General features: G+C 38.8%; 1 protein-coding gene across 1 annotated transcript; it reads right to left on the minus strand.

The window, feature by feature from the left end:
* Positions 1-1,087: 1,087 nt before the first annotated feature.
* On the minus strand, positions 1,088-10,262 carry LOC103143697 (cysteine protease ATG4D-like). The gene is made up of 11 exons (XM_007560336.2): positions 9,857-10,262; positions 7,987-8,246; positions 7,020-7,103; positions 6,759-6,932; positions 5,219-5,501; positions 5,065-5,129; positions 3,873-4,000; positions 3,584-3,662; positions 3,403-3,479; positions 2,682-2,801; positions 1,088-1,674 (listed from the first exon to the last, which is right to left on the minus strand). Exons 2-11 carry the CDS (start codon positions 8,177-8,179, stop codon positions 1,513-1,515), a joined length of 1,365 nt encoding a protein of 454 aa, XP_007560398.1. The 5' UTR covers positions 8,180-8,246; positions 9,857-10,262; the 3' UTR covers positions 1,088-1,512.
* Positions 10,263-13,796: the final 3,534 nt, after the last annotated feature.

Genomic DNA, 13,796 nt, shown 5'->3' on the forward strand with positions numbered 1-13,796 from the left:
AAACACAGCATTAAAGACAAGTGATAATTTGGATGTTTATAACCCATAAACACTAAAATTTACATATTTATAGAACCAACTTTCAATGTGAACACTATTCCAAGAAACAAAACCCTATTACCTTTTTCTTGACTTAATTCCGTAAAGGCTAGATTTGTGGATACCTGTAGCTCCTCTAGAGTTACCATGCTCCAAATAATTGGGTACACTGGATTTAATTATGTATATCAGAGTATTAAAAAAAGGCTGAAAACAATTTTTGTCCCCTAATAAAATACATTAAAGTTCGTTGTCGTAACAAAGCAGAAATGTGTCAGTAATATTTTTGCAAAGCGCTGCATGTTCTGTTTAACAATCAGAATTGTTGTTGTGGAACTAAAAGTCATTTGCTACAGCTTGGTAAACACACAATCATGCGCACGTGACTGGGAAGTCTAAAGATGTTGAGGCCAAGCCAGTGTAGGACTTACACGGCCATGTTGACTACATAAAGGATTCCGTAACAGGGAAAAGACCGGCTTATGTCCGACGTGTTGGACTTGGACCAGCAAGAGCTGCAGGCGTTGTGGTAATCTCAGGAGTCGCCTCTCTGCTTACATTTGGAGCTTCTTGCCTTGCTGAATCGAGAATTCGTACCTCAGCCTTAGTTACTATTCTGTCTTGGTTGTGCAAACTGAGCATGAGAGTCAGACAAAATTATTTCAAAAAGGGACAAAAGACAACAAAGTTGCTTTCATGGTGCTGCACAAAGATGGAAGTGAGAGATCAGTGAGTCTCATGTAACCGTTTTGTTGAAGACCACAAAGGAAGAAGTGAAAGGCCTAAAGGCTAAAAATGGTTTTAATCATAGCATGCGGAGTTCGTTTTAGTTGACTACCATATGTTTGAAGAACTTGCGTGAATGCCAATAGGGACGATAATCTATAATTACATTGAATTAGAGAGGAGTTTTGGAACTTTGTATGGTCATTTACCTCAATATTTCCTAAGAATACGTATAGAAAAATAAACTGGTGTGGAATGTCTTCAATGGGTGAATTACCATTAAAAGACACCAATGACAAGCCGCCATGAACACAGCAAGACATCCATTTAGAGAGCATGGTTTATTATTTTGTTTAAATTCAAACAGGGTCATAAATCAAAATTTAGAAATCCGCGTTTCCAGTCCATGTAGAGAGCAGCTTATCTAGCCACACGAGCACAAAACACACACATTGCACCGTGAAGCTTCCCTTTTGTCGGTTCGTGTTACAACAAGTAACACGTGACACTTTTGTTCCTCTGAGCTCTTCTGCTAAAAGAAATGAATGCAAATGTTCTTTATTTGGAATAAATACAATTTCAAAGATGCACAAAACACAGATAAAAATACAGCAGAGAGGAGACTAAAACCTGGCTGAACCTGTGTGTTCCCGACTGAGTCCTGCAAGCTCATCGAAGATTGCGAATCCTCACCGGTTTCCGCACAGACGCAAATCAGACAAAAAGTCCATCTCCTCCGTTTCTTGTTCATATCAGAACAAACTCGTCCATGCTGTTGCTGTCCTCGTTATTCGGTTCGCCATTTCTCTGGATGCAAGTGATGCTGCTGACAATTTCCTCCTCCACGTCCCGACGCTTCTCCTCGGAGAATATAAACATGGGGTACGTCTCTGCCGACGTGGAGACGGCCTGCGGAGCAGAACGCGTCGATCAAAGCTGTGAGTTTTAAGATTAAGGCGCAACGAAATATCCGTTTAAACCTCTCTGAACTTACAGGGTCGGTATTATGTGTTTTCCAGCCACATTGTATAATTTTATAGCAAAATCAAGTAATTATGTCATCTTCAGTTATAAAAATGCTTTACATATCAAATATGACTTAGAAGAAATTTGACTTTGTAATTTAACGCCTCGAAATTGGGCCTCTGCCTCTTTAAGAAGCTCCTATTCTTTCTGAAACTCCGTCTACAGGAAATCATCATATGGCTCCTCTGTTAACCCTTTAGCAACGTTTTTACTGAGAAGTAGCTCGTATAATGAGCTCAGCAGATGTGCAGTTTCACCAGATGTTCGCCAATTGCTGCTGGCTAGCAGGGTTAGAATAGTTTTGGGGTTTCTTTATTGTAGCTTCATTTAATTTTGTTGTGACTTGAGTAAGTTTGAGCTAGTTTGTATAGTTAGTTTTCTATTTTTTGTTAGTCAGTAAACATTGGTTAGCTTTAGTTTAGCTTTTATAAGTTATACAATTTTACAGTAGTTTCATACTTGGTTAATTTTGGGTGCAGAATGCAAAAAATGTCAAAGCATTCTACTGTCATCACTGATTTAGTTCCTCCCCCCCATTAGTTAACGTTTTTTATTTTCATGTAACAAAGATGTTTTCTGAATTAAATTTTTGCCATTTTGTTGGTTTTAGCTACCTTGATGGCTAGTCTGAAGGAGCTTAGTGGGGGAGTCATGGGGACTGCTGCTCTGTCAGGGAGGAGTTTGTCTTGAAGGCGGAGCTAGGTCCACCCAGGCGTTTTGCACAGCGGAGTGGTTGCCACAGGAGATTAAAGGGTTTCTCAAACATGCATGAAAGAATTAAAGCAACACTCCGGGTATGTTTTTGATGAGGGCGTAACATTATTTTACATAACATTGTCCCTTTAAAAAAGAAATGCTACCTTTGATGCATAGCAAGAAGAAAATCGTACCTCGTTCACAGCTGCGCACATGAGCTCAAACTCATTTTGACCTTTTGCATAAAATCCTATGGTACAGCTGGGATCCATGCGGGAAAAGGGCATTTTCCTGGGATGCTTACAGTGAAATGACTGCAAACAGCGACGAGAGATAAGATCGGAAAAATGGGTCAACATTCACAAATGTATGCAAATATTCACATATCAACTTTTCCACTTTTTGTCATGTTACAACCAAGAACAACCATCTATCTTATTGGGATTTTCTTATGATAGACTAATTTTAAAGTAAAAGAAAAATAAGTTTGAAAACTCTGTATACTGTTTGTACTGACGGAATTTGTGTAGTTAAGTAATTTTAACTTTGTCCTGTATACCCTCTGTTTATTTTTAGCTAGATAAGTTAGTCATTGTTCAGGGACAACAGATGTCCCAACAATTATGCACCACTGTTTTGGTTTGTCACATAAAATCCCCCCCAAAATTCATAAAGTTTGGCCTTTTAAGATGAGACAATCAGAAAATTAGAAAATCATCAGCAATGAGATTTTTTTTTTAAAGTGTAGCTCTGATTTCTGTCAGTTCCATAATAGTTTAAATGACAAGATGTATTTATATGAACTTGTTTCTTCTACCTACTATGTTTTAACGGTTGATAAACTGAGCAGGTGTCACCAGGCGACACGAGACAGAAAGTGATAAAAAGGGAAGGAAGTGAAATGCTAACTCATACCTCTAGGGGAAAGTTGTCATTTTTTATGTTCACTGCAGGCTGGCAGTAGTGAGGATCTAAGTACAGCAGATGGTCGTCTTCATCGAAGCAACGGTGGAGGGAAGGCAAAATGAAATATATACTTTTTTTTAAACTTAAAAACCGTGATTAGATGGATCAGATGTAACGTCACCAAGCGTACCCTGGAAGCCAACGAAGAACAAAGAGTGCTTTGGTTTGCCACCAATGATCCCGATGCAACACTGCAGCATCAGAAGTTTCTAGAAAGAAAATGCATGAACAGAACATGCTTGTTTGTTGCTGGTTTAGCAAGTAGAACAGAATAAAAATAAAATTTCTGGACATTTCAGCCTATCTTATTAAACAAAAATGGGCTCATTCCAGACTCTCGCTGACTGGTTAGCACATCTCTGGTCACAGAATGCTAATTCTTTCCTCATTAACAACAGAGCCATGTATGGTTTAAGTACTTTGATGCAGGTGATGTAGGAGGGATTGAGCTCCTGTCCTCCGAGCCGGACAGGAACCAGGACGATGATGGACTTCCAACTTTGAGGGAGCGGCCGTTCACACAGCCCTCTGACATCCTGGAGGTAGACTATTAAAAAAAAAGAAATAAAAACTATTAAACCACAGCATGCTGAGCTGAAAAGGTAATTCAGTTTAATATTTATTAGAAATGCACCAATTGGAATTAGATTGAAAACTGACCATATTCTGTTGATCCCAAGTTTTTTTCCTTGTCCATTAAAGGCATCAAACCAAAGAAATCTCACCATTTTCAGCTTTGATTCACTTTTTTTGACTTTAATAGAAATATATATTTTTTAGCTATATACAGATTAATCCTGCTTGATTCAAAACTTCTGCAACCTATTAAAGAGGCAGTATTACATATTTTCCAGGCATATAGTGCCATTTTAAAGTACAAAAAAGTAATTATGTAACTTCCAGTGGTTATAAAAATGCTTTATAGGTCAAATATGATTTTAAATAAATTTCACATCGTAATTCAATGCCTGCCCTGCGACAGACTGGCAACCTGTCCAGGGTGTACCCTGCTCTCGCCCGGAACATTAGCTGGAGATAGGCACCAGCACCCCTCCCGACCCCACTAAGGGACAAGGGTGTAAAGAAAATGGATGGCTGGATGGATGGATGGATTCAATGCCTTGAAATTGGGTCTCTGTCTCTTTAAGAAGCTCCTGCTCTTCCTGAAACTCCGTTTTCTGGAAGTCATCACGTTGTCAACCCTTTAACAGCATTTTTAAATCAGCATTTCACAGAGACATAACTCCTATTAAGAGCTCATGATGCTAACTGGTGTTTGCTAATTGCTGTTGGCTAGTCTGAAGGAGCTCAAAGGTGTTTGCATGGTTTGAATGGTTGCCACGGGAGATTAAAGGCTTTCTCAAACATGCATAAACAAATCAAGGGAGCAACACTCCAGATGTGTTTTTGATGAGAGAATATCTTTAAAACACAATATAAAGCTCAAAAAAGTTGACTTTACATGATATGGCATCATTATAGTTGTTAGACAAAAAACGGGAATCGGCAGGTTAGACTGTAACAAAAAAAAAAAAATTGGAAATCGGTCTAGATAAAGAAAACCTGACCGGCGCATCTCTAGTTTAAACATTTTATGTGGAAACCACTTACTGGTGCAGTCTTGTGCAACATAAATGACCAGGTTGGGGAGATCCGCCGAAGCCGCCACAGCTTTTCTGAAAACAGGACCAGATTCACCGTCAGAGTACGAAGAATCTCCCACTCTGATGCTCCAACAGCTGCGAGGGATTCATTCACTTCTCACTTCAGGATGTGAGCCACGATGGACGGGCCATACCAGTCGCCGGCCTTCTTCCCCGAGCTTCGCCCCAGCTCCACCAGCGTGTGTATGCCAAACGGGGCCGTGGGGTGGTCGGCGAACCAGCCCACCACCCTCCTGTGCGTGGCTTCCATGGGTCTGTCCAGGAGGGAGCCGACGCTCAGCTTCCGGCCCCTCTTGCTCCCGACTTCCCCTGCTGTCCAGTCGGCCGGGTGGAGCAGGTCCAGGTCGTCCTTGACGCCGGAGAACCGCACAGGCCAAGTCCAGTCTAGAAGAAGTTCTGAGACTTTTTTTCTTTTTCCCCAAAATGTTACTTAATTACATCATGCACAGTTGTGGGAGTAAAAAGTTTTTTAGCAGTTTTGCAAGCTTTGTAGCTTCAGTTTTTGCTGCGACTGTTTTCACATTTTATTTGTTTTTGAAAGAGTAGACGCCTGCGAGTTCACTGCAGCTACGCCTGCCGCGATAAGCATTTACACAATTCATCAGATCGCATGACAAGTTAGGATGAACTTGCATTATTAGGCCATTACCATCATTTTACTCAAAAATGGTCTCAAAACAATATTATCCTTTTTCGCAGTAATTTCTGTGACAATTTATCTTCCAGCTATTTTTTTATTGTGACAGGGCTAACTGCTGCTACAATCTTCTATAAAGTTGCTCAATGTTGCCATCAGTTATCGGTGTGACAATAGCACAATCATGCTTACTCACTGCTATGTGTGACTTTGTGATGGTGACAGTTTCAGTGAGGTTCCACTAAATTATGCACAGAAAATGTCATTCTCCTCACCAATTAAAAGGATTTTTATTTGAACGTCATAACATTTATGGAAGTAGCGTTTCAGCTGCTTTCTGTGTGCCTCTTTCCTACGTCGACAGCAATTTCAATTCAATTCAAAAATACTTTATTTTAAAGCTGCAACTAACAACTACCTTAGCTATCAATTAATCTTGATTATTCTGATTAATTAGATTTTTTTAAAATTGGCACATTCTGCAGATTTCTCATTTAAGCTTTTTTATGCAATATTAGAAATACATTAAGAAGATGCAAATAATTCAATTCCTTTTTTTTCAACAACAAAGAAGGTTTCTTTATCTTAAATGCAAAAATGTATATATTTTTGTACATTTTTGGCTTAATTACAGCTCTAAGTGTGTTTTCAGCAAACAACATATTGAGTCCGTAAACTCGAGTGAATAATTGATTATTAAATTAGTTGACAATCGATTCACCACGATTAATCGAAACAATTGTTTCAGGCCTAACAACAACTGTGCGATTTGTGGCTACTTGAGCCCAATGAAAGCCAATAAAAGTCATTTAAACTGTGAAAAACATTTAGATTGTTATGCAAAACTAATAATTAACAAAATACCACGCCTAACCTAAAATACAAAAAAAAAAAAGTGTCACAGCAACAGTTTTATCAAAACAGCTAATTAAAAGAGCATGTTTTCATTTTCCTTCACTCTCCCATTAGATTATATTTGCGTGTTTAATTGAATGTGTTGTCACCTGCAGGCATCAGGTGTATGAGCAGGCCCTGAGCCAGTAGCATCTGGCCCGTACGCAGAACACACCCCCAACCGCTGTCTGTGGTCAGAGAGGAGCCCGGCAGCTGAGGGAAGCCCCGTCTGTACGTCAGCCACAGGAAGGACGCGTAGGAGCGGCGGAAACGCTCCTTGTCCCCTGAAAGGGTTCAGAGACGGAATTGAAAACTTTTTTGAAATATTACCAAAAGCTGCGCGGTCGAATGTTTGGTTTGGTTGACCTCACCGCTATCTTTGAGATTGTAGGTTTTCCCCAGCATGATGAGCGGCGAGCCCTTGTTAAATTTGGATTTCTGCTTCAAGGTCCAGCCTGGTGAAGTAAAGAGAGGGGTTCATTTCTTCTTCTTAAAAAATAGAAACACATCTAAATATGTGTTGTAGGGATGCAAAGTATCGATGATTAATCTTATACGGTTAAATGACACGACATGCTGACTGAATGAACTGAAAACTGTGGTCCTCACGTAATTAAACTTAGTCTGTGGTTGCTTTTGAAGAAATGTTAAAATTCGGCTCCACGAACTGCAAAACTCAACCGTGCTTAGCACAATGTTTTTTTGTTTTTCGTCATGTTGCAAGTTTTGTCTTTTATGTACAGCGGCGCATTAGGGTCGCAGTAGTTAGAAGAAGAGGAGTAAATTTCCGCCAAAAACGTGTTTTGTCTAGAAAAAACACGTTTCCGGAGAATTAATCTCAAAATTTTTGAGTTAACTGGCGGAAATTTACTCCCGTTTTCCCCCCTCCTCCTCCCATTACGCCGTCGTAGATCCTGCTGTATTGTCGTCACATCCACCGTTTTGTAGCATATCAGTGATATTTTAACATGAAGTTGACGCTGCTTTGCCATGTAGCTCGGCTGAATGAACGCAATTAAGGTCAAACTTAAGGAGCTTGTCGAGTGTTTATTTCAAAACAGAAGCGCATAAAGTGTTTTTTGCGTCCCGCACTGTCATTTCTCTTTCCTGTTCTTCTTTACCGCCACCGTCTTTCATCCTGTATCACCAGGATGATCAGCGGCGCCCTCTGCTGGATGGCGGCCAAACTACAAAACTAAAAGAAGGTCTAAGCTGATGTTAGTACTTAATCGACTGACACTCATTTTAATCTAATAAATCATTAATCAATAATTAATCGTAAGTAGATTAATTATTTGCATTCCTAATGTGTAGGGAACAATAAAAAAAAAAACTGACCATATTTGACGCTGTTCCATGCTGAAACCAGCTTGGATTTAAATTTGCTTTTTTCCTCCACAGCCCGGCCCTCGTAGAACATCTCCTGGCTCAGAGAACCAGCAGACACAGAGGGGAGGAGATCCCAGTCGTCCAACTGGTCGACAGCGGAGGCCCTGCCGTAAACATAGGTGGAGGACGTGGTGGGGTCCATGACTACAGCCAGTCACCATGTCCGAGTGAGTAGTGCTGCTCCCATTTCTCCTGATCACCACAGAGCTCTATGTGCCATAAAACACATAACATAAAACGTTAACCGTTTCCTACTGTCCACATGTGGCACAAGTAGCCGTCCACAATGAATCCCACTGTTCATACTGGCTCAAACGAGCTCCTTTCCCACCGCGTCGGATCAGCCGATATAAACCAAAGCAAATCATTTAGTGAGATAATAAACAGAGTCGGCAGACATGTGACCGTACCCTATGACTAATGGAATTTCAGTCACTTTAATGGCTACGGCTGCTGCTGCCGGTTCCCAGCGACACTTGCACAGTCATAATTGTCACCTCACTGTGGGTGATGTAAAAGACTTCACACACTCTATCAGAGAACACTGCGGCCAGGCAGTGGGTCAGTCAGCTGCGGTGCAAAATGGAGGAACCGGAAGAACATAAATAAAAAAAACACAACAAACATAAATTGATTAACTTGTTTGTAATGGTTGGTTATGACAAAACTGTATAGACTGGCATTATTGAACTGCTTGGTTACAGATGCGTTCTGTCTGCTGATTTTCAAGATAAGGGGCAGGACCCTCACAAGATAAGCCCGTAGGCAGGTAGTGTCCAAATGTTCTGCCCAAATTGAAAGTAGTCTCCCCACCCCAATTAAAAATTCTAAAATTATTATTTTAGAATAATTTTCTCTTTTACCTACACAACATTTAACTACTTGGTTATTAAAAGGCAAATACTTGTTTTTTTCCATAACATCGTCCACTGTAAAAACATTTGCAGTTTTCCACTCATTAAAAATAAAAAGTCTTAATCTGCATGACCAACTGTGCTGGTGTAACACATATAATTCTTCATTATATATATAATTTTCGTATTTTTTTTTGGAGTGGGGAGTCGCACTTTGGACACTCCTGAAGCCATTCAGGAGTTTTTTAGTTTGAATTTGTTTCAATATTTCACCTGCAGCTCACCGATAATAACTAATCAAGAAAAAAACAAAACAAAAACAATATCACTCTCTGGTCAATTATCAGAGCATGCCAAGTTATGCTCTGATAATTTGGCTGAATAAAGTTAGAATTAGCAGGCAAGACCACAATCAAGATCTACCAGGAACATTTTCTTCAAATTTTTTATTTATTTATTTGCCTTGTCATTTAGGAACATTAATTTTTTTCTTAAGTATTATTAACATTTTAATTTTCTGGGTGGAAACGTGAAAAAATGGGTGAGGGGTGAGAGGAAACACAATCTATTTCTTCTTATTATAATTTGTTTAATAATCTAGATAAGCAGACTAAAAGCAAATAAAAAGTGTAAGTGAAGTTCAATTTCAGGCATCTGATGGCTTAAAAATATAAATATTTCATCATTCTAGGGTGAATGGTTAAAAACATAAAAATCCAGATGAAACATTACTTTGTTAAATCTGATCCTAGTTTCTATTCTGAACAGTCCTGACAATGTACTTTGTGCTCTTCGTGTAGTAGTCTTAAATGCAGGTAATGCACATCAGGGCCAAGAATTTCTACGGGATTTTCACGTGATTTGCAATGACAATATATCAGCATAGGACCATTTTAATGACTTACAGTCGTTATTGTACACTTTTAAGCGGGTCCACGTCAGTAAAATAAAGAAATAAAGCTTACCTTCTCTGTGGTGTCGTCATTCCTCCTCCGTCAAACTGCGATACTTTCTGACTACATGTATGTAGCACTACCGCGCTGCTTTTTGCTGCGTTGTTCCTTCGACTCCAACCTACGAACAGTCGAGCGCTGAAATAGCAACAGAGGACAGAGCATAATCATTTCCTGTTTATGGTGGTCACGTGCTCGCCCTTCTGTGATTGGTCAAGGCAGGGAGCCCCTCTCTCTCTCTCTCTTCTGCTGGACAAGCTGTGGGTGAGGAACCACTGTCTGAGAAGTTTTGTCTTAGTGTTTTTTTGTTCTTTTTTAAACCTCCAGATCGACACTCGGCAAGAGCTAGGTATACGTCATTGTCGGACGACGGGAAAGCGAAGGCGGTGTCCCTTCTTCAGCCCGTCAGTTCCCGAGCCACACACCTCAGGCAAAAAGGTCAAAAAGCTCACGCGAGGTCAACTCGACTACTTCTGAGACTGCGGCAGGGTGAAATATGGCAGACTTTTTTGTACTGGAAAACACCTTTCCCATTTTAAAGAAGTTTAATAATTTCATTGGGATTATTTTCTTTTTATCTACTCAGCAAGTAATTAAACATATGCAATATTTTTAATGAAACAAAGAGGAAGAAAAAGAGCTTATTATAGTGAGTCCATAAAAAAGTCTGTATAAATCTGCCTAGCAAAGAAAACTGTACAAAAACATGTTTAGTTGGCATAGAAACAGTTTTAAGACTACATTAAAAGTCAATGAGATCCTTCTGTGAAAGCACTGGCTCTTTTTAGCCAAACTGTATGTGTGCTCAAGTCTGTTTGTAAAGTCACTGGATGATTGTGGCCCAAAGTAAGAGGGAAAAAAAACATGACTCATGAAAGAAAGTACTTTGTATCTTTCCATTTAAGAAGATTGGAATTTTTCTGCAAATAATCTCATCCTAAAAGATTAACTCCAATGGCTGGAGGGCCAAATTTGTGGTATATTTGAACTATTTTCCAGGACCACGCAGAATTTTTCTCAGGCTGCACTGGAGGTGGCTTTCATTTTCATTTAAAAATGTTCCTCTGGTTGTAACATTACAACTATAAACGTGAGTATATCTAATTTGGACCAACACAAATGATCACATAACTGAAATAGAAAACCGTATGCACAGAGATTACTGCAAACATGTAAGTTCTCTGCTCAAGATAAGATATAAACAAAACTTCTTGACCTAGATGTGCTCCACATTCAGGCGAAAAAACTAACACAGGAATGAATACACCATTGAAGAAAGCACACAAAAAAAATCTCAGATAATACCAAGGGTTTCTGACACGTTTTATTTCCTTTCTAGTTGGCATTTCATTTGACATTAGATGTTCACAAGAGCTGCTGTAAAAAAAAAAAAAAGGTCAAACACTTGGACAAACATGGAGATGACTGTAATGTTAGCAACTTTGAGACTTACAGAGTGAGAAGTCAGAACAGGGGAGAGCAACCACACATATATTTAATGATCTATTTCAATATTACGCTGAATATTTTCCAGGAGTACATCGGAATCTTAAATAAATAAATACAAAATTCAATAAATAGAATTTAAAAAAATGTAAAAAAGCTGGAACTCTTCCCAGGTATACGCTCGAAGCCAGATGTTTATGTTCACTGTATGAAAAAATGGACCAGTTTTTTAAACTGTCCGACATTATCTCAAACTACGCTTCCTCCTTTTTGTCAGTTATGATTACCAAAATTATTTGTGTTTGCTAAATGTCAGAGAGGATTTTTAAAAATTTGCTTTGTAAAATATGAAGGCCACATAAAGTAGTGACATGGGTCTTTTTAAGTGTCTGATAGGTTAATTTATGGTGAATTTAAGTTAAGAGGCTTTTAAGGCAAGATACTGCTTCATTGCGTGAAATCATTAGAAGATCACAAGAAATTAGTAAAATAATCATACAAAGTTTTGCGCACATTTAATGGGACATTTTGAAAAAACTCGTTCTTTTGATTAAAAAAAAGTTTTGCCACTAGGATGAGGTGGTTTTTGTTCATATTTAAAGTAGTTTATGTCACAAAATTGCAAAGGAAAACACTTTCACATCATCAACAATTGGATGTTACCACTGGTGCAAACCACGAAGAAAACAACAGGAAGTAGTTGGAGGATCATGGCGGCATGTTTTTTTTTTTTTTATGACTTATTGCGTGAACAAATTTATTCACATGTGATTTTAATTGTGTTTCTTATTTAATGGAAACACCACAATTGCAAAATTATATTTTTTCCACTTCTCAATAGTGAAATACAGGGATGGCATCATCATGTGTGAATGTTTTTGCTGCAGGAGGGACAGGTGCACTTATCAAATTTCAAAACATCATCTGGGACTAAAAGTTTGGGCACAAATCGGTCTTCTAAATGGACAATTGACCTTCTCATTGAGCCTAGTTACAAAAACCAGCTTAAAGACCACAAGATCAACGTTTTGTAGTGGACATCATAAAACACCGTAGTAATTTTAGGCTGTGCTAAAAAGGCGTAAGGTGTTGGTAAGGTGACCTACAAATCCACTCTTGGGGGGAGGAAAAATAAAATCTCAATTAGTTTTTTCCCTGGTTAAATTAAAAACTGAAAATCCTGACTCTGTTCTATCAGTTCTGTCAGGAGTAATAGGCCAAAATTCCAGAAAACTGTTGGAGAGAAAGAGACAAATATAAACATTTCTCTTATAATTGCAACATATAATCAATAGAGATAATTTTAGTAATCTTGACAAAAGGAAACTTAGCCTAAACCAAACAAAAAACAAAACAAAACAACAACTGTCTTTTCATACAGTGAATGTAAAGTTCTGGCTAGAAATATATTGATGAAACGCAACATAAAGTGCAATTTGGTCACACACAAAACACTGGTGTTTATTGTTAAAACTACAACATCATGAGAGATAAGATGAGGATTGTATCTGAAATCAATGTAAACATGTCTGCCTATGCATAAAAACTATAAACTATGCACACAAAAACTTCCACAGACTCGGACACTAACGTTCCTGTGTTCCCTAAAACTTCTGGCTCTATGTCATGTTGTCCACAAGGTGGCAGTCTAAGACAAGTCTGATACTGAGCGCCCTGACACTACATTTTAACACACAACAACAAAGGAAGACCTCACCACTAAGGTACTCTGAACAAATCTATGCTCCAGGCTTTTCTCACAGACAGTGATGCTCAGTGTCACAGGACTGGGCACTGATGGATTGCATATTGTTTAACATTTAAGTAAGAAAAAAACCCCCAACAACAACAAAGATGACCACATAATCTTTAAGTAAAAACACTGGCACTTCCTGTTTCGCCTAATATGATACCACAAACTGTAGCCTAGCATGAGTGAAAAAGAGTGACTGAAAACCGCTCTCTCCTCTAAGTGCTACTTTCCATGTGCGTCTTTACTTGCTACTACACTCTGAACGAACATATTTTACACATTTTAATCTAAAATATAGAATTGCACATATCACTATAATCAGCAGAGACAACTTATAAAAATGAAACTATATATGTCTGCTTGACTTATTGTAAGCTTTATGCTGTTTTCTGTATCTGTCTGGAGCACAATGTAAACTTCGATACCCGGGAGACACAAAAAGACAGGACAATAGTGGCATTGGCAGCACATTGCATAGTGTCCCTGTGCAAGTTCATCTAATTTATCCCTCTCAATCCCACTGACAGTCAGCCCTTAAACAGATCTGAGGGAAACTATCTGGTCCATCTTTCAACTCTGTCACTGCAAGCATTTTGGTTTCTTGGTCCAGTTTCTGCTGTGTATAGAGAAATCCTCAGCCCATCATACATGGAAAAACCATTCTGTTTGTGACACCTCCAATTACCTAAACAAAGTACAAAATGACAGTGCCATACAAATATATTCATACCCCTTGAACCTTCTGTGTTGTTA

Source organism: Poecilia formosa, unplaced genomic scaffold (assembly GCF_000485575.1).
Source record: "Poecilia formosa unplaced genomic scaffold, Poecilia_formosa-5.1.2 Scaffold114, whole genome shotgun sequence".
Taxonomy (NCBI): domain Eukaryota; kingdom Metazoa; phylum Chordata; class Actinopteri; order Cyprinodontiformes; family Poeciliidae; genus Poecilia; species Poecilia formosa.

Coding starts and splice junctions, on each gene's coding strand:
- LOC103143697 (XM_007560336.2), bottom strand. CDS start 8,179: ATGGACCCCACCACGTCCTCCACCTATGTTTACGGCAGGGCCTCCGCT. Junction 6,933..7,019: donor CTACAATCTCAAAGATAGCG/GTGAGGTCAACC, acceptor GAACCCTTTCAG/GGGACAAGGAGCGTTTCCGC. Junction 5,502..6,758: donor CATACACCTGATGCCTGCAG/GTGACAACACAT, acceptor AACTTCTTCTAG/ACTGGACTTGGCCTGTGCGG.